A 6,585-nucleotide genomic window follows, 5' to 3' on the forward strand; every position below is an offset into this window, starting at 1 on the left:
AGAAATTTAGTAAAATATTCTAAACACAAAAATAAATAGATAGAATGAGAGTTGAGTAAATAATTTAACTCATTAAAAATAGGTATGTTTGAGTTGAGACTGAAACGGGTCCAAGCCGTCCGACCCATCTAGGCAACTTGAGGAAGAAATATATATGGGGGTTGGAAGTAAAATAAAATCCCAAAAGCTTCAGGTAACATGTGTGAGGTCACCTAACACATGTGATTCCCTTTAACGTGACTCGTCTGATCAGCTTAATTTACAGGGTATTAATTCGACCAGAAGTATATGCACATTTCCGGTAACGGCTGATTCCCATGTCATAATAATAATAATTAAAAAAAAAAAAAAAACACATGATTTGAGCATGCACAAAGCGTGGTACAATGCAATAAGAACATAGATACAGAAAATACAACATGAATTCTAGTATGGCAACTAGTGTGTCTTTTCACTTCCTCCAAATCATCTACATACAAAGGAAAGGGAAGCGAAACAAGAGTAGCTCTACCATTACCATTACCATAACCATACATATGTCGAGAATACTAGTTAAGTTAGTAACGTGCGTGTGACCGATGACTGGACCGAGCGACAGAACCTGCACCCGCAGCAGCAACAACAACAAAAACATCCATCACCAAACCAGCAGAGCAGAATGCAGGCGTTAAAATGCTCGAGCTCCTCCTCAAAAGATCAGTCAAGTCGAGTCGAGGAACAGATACACTCGAACTTGGAAAGCCGTTAAGGTTCTGAATCTGGCGAGGATTCGAAGAACTTGGCGACAGCATGGTACAAGCTCTGCTCTTGGAAAGGTTTCGAAACATATCCATCCATGCCGCATTTCAGACACTTGTCCAACGTCGCGTGTATCACATCAGCCGTCATAGCAAGTATCGGTATGTGCCACTTCCCTTTTCCCTTCCCCTTCTTCATCAATCCATCGGCTACTGCATGTCCGTTCATCGCAGCATTTGCCTTGCTCTCCATTTCCCGGATCAGCCGAGTCGCCTCAAACCTGCAACAACACAGAAAAGCTCGTCGCAACGCCCCTCCCTAAATCAACTTTTATAATATCGTATAATAACACATACCCATCCATTTCCGGCATCTGAATATCCATGAAGCAGGCATCGAAATCGTGGGGTATCTGCAGCCATACAAGAGCCCCTTGCCCGCTCTCGGCATACTCTACTTCAGCCCCAAATTTCTTCAGAGCGCCTCCAGCCACTCTCCGGTTCACAACATTGTCATCGACCACCAATATTTTCTTGCCACTGAGCAAGCCTCGGAGGTCCATGGATCGATTGTTCATGTCTCTTCCCGGCTGGCTTTTCCGGCCGATGCCCAACACCTGCTGCAAGCATGCCGCAACCATACTTGCTCGCAGAGGCTTCATGATCACCGTTTCGGCAAATCCTGACGCCTTGGCTTTATCCATCTCAGAAACCGTGATGCTGGTCGCGAGAAGGATCATCTTCAGCAGTTTATAAGAATGCCCATTTTGGCCTCGGTTTTGCATCTGTATGGAGCTATCGTCTTCGCAGGACATCCATGAATCTTTCTCGACCAGAAATATATCCGGAAGCTTCTCACTTCTGCCTCAAACACAACAAAAGCAAATCAGAATACTACAGAGTCTACTGTAAGGTAAAAAGAAGATGAAAAGAAGTTTACTTGGATATCAGGGAGCCGGATTTTCCGTAAAGAGAAACTGCTGTCCGGATGCTACTGACAGTTTCGGCCTGAATGCCGAGTCTCTTCAAGTGGTACTGAGTGACAGCTGCTCTAACAGGTTTGCCATCGATTATGAGTGCTTTCAACCCTTTAAATGCAGTAGGCAGATCGTCGGAGACTGACTTTTTCAGATCACGAACGGCACTTTTATCACATCTCCTGAACTCAACAGTGAATGTAAACGTGCTCCCAATTTGCGGGCAACTGATGAAGTTCATTTGACCTCCCATCAGCTCAACAAGACACTTGCTGATGCTCAATCCTATACCAGTCCCCCCATAATTTCTAGAAGTCGAGCTGTCCGCCTGCATAAATGGCGTGAAAACACGTTTCTGCGCTTGTTCGGGTATCCCAATTCCCGTGTCTTCAACACACACCATCAAGGCGACACTCTGATGAACACTGTCGCACACCCTACAGCCTGATGCATCATATTGGAATTCATCATCTATATGCTTAAATGTTTCCCAGCTGCTCCGATTGTCAGCAGCTTGCCTTCCACTCAGGGTGTTGAATTGTCGAGCACAGGATTGTACCACGCACTCGGGTTCCCCATTCATACATGTTTCCTGATTCCCTTCCCTAAGACGCTTTGCTTGCTCAGCTAAGTGGACTTGAACAAACACATGCCCTTGCTCCGTAAACTGTCGAACAAAATCAGGAAAAAACATTATTAGGATGTGAACTCAACAGCCAGATAAGTATAACAAAGACTTAACCGGAGTACCTAAGAACGCTGTACTTACTTTTACAGAGTTTCCGACAAGATTAATTATAACCTGCCTGAATCTTCCTGGATCCCCCACAACAATTTCGGGTACTTTATCTGAAACAAAAACAGCCAACTGCAATTTCCAGTCAATGACAGAGCTTAATCCAAAACAAATTGATAATACCCAAAGGAGTCTCCAAAGGAAAATGAAGATGGAATATATTTTCACTTACTACTCACCTCTACACCCTTTTGCCTAGATTTCTCGGAAAACAGGGATAAAACATCATCTAGGATTGCCCTCAGGTCGAAAGGAACTGCCTCGAGCTCTAGCTTGCGAGCTTCAATCTTGGCACGATCAAGCACATCATTTATCAAGGTTATCAGTGCTTGTCCACAATCTTGAGCCGTCTGAGCATAGTCACTCTGAGTCGAATTTAGATCTGTGTCTAGTAGGAGCTGCAGCATTCCTGTAATTTGTAAAGCACACAAAATGAGCTGCATTTACCCACCAGTTCCTGCTGGGAATGGACATGTTTTGGTCGCATCAAGAGACAATTAAGCTTACCTAATATGCCGTTCATTGGTGTTCTTATTTCGTGGGAAACGGTAGCCAAAAACTGAACCAACATTAACATATTGTCAAATGCTATGTAGCAAAATGAGATAATTCGTGTAGAAGGGAAATTTATATAAGAACCAAGACCTGAGATTTGGCTACATCGGCTGCTTCTGCTCGTACTTTAAGTTCCTGCATTTTGTGGAAATCATCCTCAACTTTAACAATGTGAATAGCAGCACCATATATCATATACCCAACTAAGAAACCAATGACAAAGACGAAGAACGCTGTTGTAAGCGCAATCCTTGATGTCGGAGCCTTTTGCAAATACCTACAATCAAGATCCAAACAAGAACGCCAACATTATTCTTTTGTTTGCAAGAAGGGTAATATTACTAGGGATAGCTTTGATCACTAACCGACATATCATCTCATGTTTACGAAATGGATCTCCAAAATCAAGCCGGCTAACATGCTTAAGGGACATGTCTCCATCTTGGGACTGGTTCCCATACATTATTAAAGGATCAGAAGAGTTGGTGATATCGTATACATGGACTACTATTGCCTGGTTTCCAGCAAGCTGGCCAAGTAAATTCTCGACAAGAGATTCAACATCAAAGGCTCCTCCAAGGTACCTACTCGGAATTAAAATTAAACCAGCCACAGAGAATAAGTAACAAGAAAATACTGGAAGATTTTACAAAATTCGGAAACTAGCTGTCTAAGAAGGTTAATAAATGTAAAACCATCTAAGATAATTCTAAAAGATTTTGAAGGCCCAATTTTTCTTTGAAGAAATAAAAAATTGCAAACTTCTAGACACAAATTCTAAAGCCTCCAGAGGTTTATAGTTAAAGAATGACAACTCCAACTTCATCAGGCATGGAATTAATCCAAAATCATTAAACACAAGTTGAAGTCGGAGAGCTCAATGCACTTTTACCACAAACTTTTTTAATTGCAAATGGCAGCTTTTCTTCGTACTGACTAATTTAAATGGACTATAGTATTCATTTAACACATTTTAAACTAAGTATTAACAAACAAACACAAATACGCTGCTCAATTGCTATACACTATTAACAAAATTGTAGATGGGTTGAGATCTTATTCAAATTTAATGAGACAGACACAACACACTTACCCTGCAGTAGCTTCGATGCGATCTTTCACAGTTGGGTTCGAAGGGAGGTTGTAATTGTAAACCGGAAAGGTCAAAACAACACCGAGATGAGAATTCAGCAGCCTGAATGGTCTAGTAAGAACTGCTTTGCCTGTGGCTCGAGCCCTCAATATGTTTTCGCGGTCCTCCTAAGTTGACAGTGTTGATTAGCAATCATGAGACGAGGACATTTTTTGGGACCCACATACATATATAATTCGAACTCAACATGCTACACAATCTTCAATTACCTCCCCTGACATCATATCGAGTGATCCAATGTAGGACACGGTCTCTTGAGAGAATATTACAGGAGCATACTCATCCCTAATCGGTGACGGTTCCTTCTCCATCGTTCTAATTGTCCACCCATGTTGTCTCTCAAATTCTTCCCTCTCCGAGAGAAGAATCCTTTGCGCATACGCCACACCACTCAACAATGGCCTCTCGAAAGCCGTTCTGGCAGTGTATTTGGCAAAAGTTTCCTGATTTGATCGCAATAGGAAAGAATCCAATTTAATATGTTAAAATCATATTTTCAAGATTCACTGATTGAGAATCCTAGAACATTATCATAATTACACAACAAATCATACAAATTCCCTCATCCAGAATGGAAACAACACTCAAAATCGAAACACGATCAATCTAGATTGCTAACACCATCACATTCAATATCCTCAGCAGCAACAAATTGGCAAAGCATAATAAACAAGAAAACCTTCAAATCCAATCACATTTTTTTTCACAACGTTCCAGCTGACAACAATAACAAGAACAGAAAAACAAACCTGATCAATTGCAGAAGGGTTCTTGTAATAATGGAATGTGGTGACAAGAATGGCAAGGGCATGAACATGATTGACACTAACACTGAATTGATCCTGTAGCATCCTGGCCCTCTGATCACACATGCTCACAAGAACCTCCTTCCTCCTTTCCTTGTGCTCAGCATCCATGTAATCATAAATATATTTGCTGAAATACAACATCAGCATGATCCAAAACCCCAGGATTCTGGGGTTGGAAGCCTTGTGGATGAAAGAGTGCTTTCTCTTTGTCCCCAACTCCTCATTCCCCCTCACAGCCACCAAATGGTACCCTTGCCTTTTCTCACCCATCTGATCCCTAATTTCACTTCCTTTTCAGTCGAAAAGGAAATCAATTGCCTACAAAAACACAATCAGTACATAGATTTATGACCCTGTGTGTACTTCATCCTTTTAAGGCCTGAACCTTTTTTGCTGTTCCCTGCAATAGCAAAATGTGAAGAGATTGGGATACTATTTTCTCCGACAACTCTCACGCGGCAAAATTCCTCTGTATGGCTACAAAATCGCCCGCCAAACAAGCTAATAAACGAACGAACCATCAAGCAAGCAAACAAACCCTAGAACAGGAAAAAAAAAAAAAAAGGGGCGAGGCGAGCCAGTTAACAAATCCTCTCTCATGAAAAGAATGTGTGCAAAAAAGGAGGGGTTTGGTGAGAATTATTTCACAACTCCATGATGGGAGGAGCAAAGCATGCTCTAGTTGCAGACCTCAAAAGACGAAACCCTATCCAATTCCCAAAGACAGAGGACCCCCCACCCCTCTCCGTGTAAATCAAAAGGTAGGAGCTATGATCTCTGAAGAGAGAGAAAGAGAACAAACAAAAAAAAACTCACAGCACCAACAAAATCGAATTAAAAAATGAGAAAACGAGACGAGAAGAGAACAGAACAGAAGAGTACACGGCCCCCGATGATCAATCGGGTACAATATCCTCCTCCTCCTCTTCAAAGCGTGACGATGATTAATTAACAAACAGCTCAAAATCAAAAAAGTAATTAAGCTACAAAACAAACGAACAGAGCACGTTTGTCCGGACTGGAACAACAGCAGCTCTGAGCTTCTCTCCTTCTTCCCAAATAAATATATTCTGAGTTTGTTCTTCACATTCCCACTCTTCCAGATTTCATTTTTGACCGACCATCCACCACGCTCACAAACCAGATACCATACGGATAATAAAATAGTCCACTGCCTCCCCAATTCCTCCCCTACCACTCCTCCATCCATCCACTGTACCTCCCTGCCTCAATATCCCCATATCACATTCTCTCTCCTCTCTTCTCTCTCTCTTGGATTTGTTCAGTGCAGAGCTAAACTAACCCTGAGCTGTGGGACTAGTTCTCTCAAGTTCACCCTGCCTGCCCACGTGGCATTGAATATTTTTTTAAAAATAAAATCATCATATATTTGTAATTTCGGTATTTTATTACTGCTCAAATATTATTATTTGTATTTAATTATTGATTTAAATAAATAAAAGCAGATATATTTTAGAGGCTTGTCGGGGATAAATAATAAAAAAGAAAAAAGTATTGTTGAGTGAGGTGGGTTCTGTTCATAGCTTACTTTTTAAAG

At 41.5% G+C, this 6,585-nt stretch overlaps 1 protein-coding gene across 1 annotated transcript; it reads right to left on the reverse strand.

The window, feature by feature from the left end:
- Nucleotides 1-360: 360 nt before the first annotated feature.
- On the reverse strand, nt 361-6,326 carry LOC127260845 (histidine kinase 4). Its single transcript, XM_051288813.1, has 11 exons — nt 4,968-6,326; nt 4,428-4,661; nt 4,159-4,325; nt 3,431-3,649; nt 3,156-3,342; nt 3,018-3,069; nt 2,690-2,919; nt 2,484-2,582; nt 1,678-2,381; nt 1,095-1,598; nt 361-1,018 (listed from the first exon to the last, which is right to left on the reverse strand). Exons 1-11 carry the CDS (start codon nt 5,295-5,297, stop codon nt 745-747), a joined length of 3,000 nt encoding a protein of 999 aa, XP_051144770.1. The 5' UTR covers nt 5,298-6,326; the 3' UTR covers nt 361-744.
- Between the last annotated feature and the right edge of the window lie 259 nt (nt 6,327-6,585).

This window comes from Andrographis paniculata, unplaced genomic scaffold (genome assembly GCF_009805555.1).
Source record: "Andrographis paniculata isolate CXL003 unplaced genomic scaffold, ASM980555v1 Contig62END, whole genome shotgun sequence".
NCBI lineage: Eukaryota > Viridiplantae > Streptophyta > Magnoliopsida > Lamiales > Acanthaceae > Andrographis > Andrographis paniculata.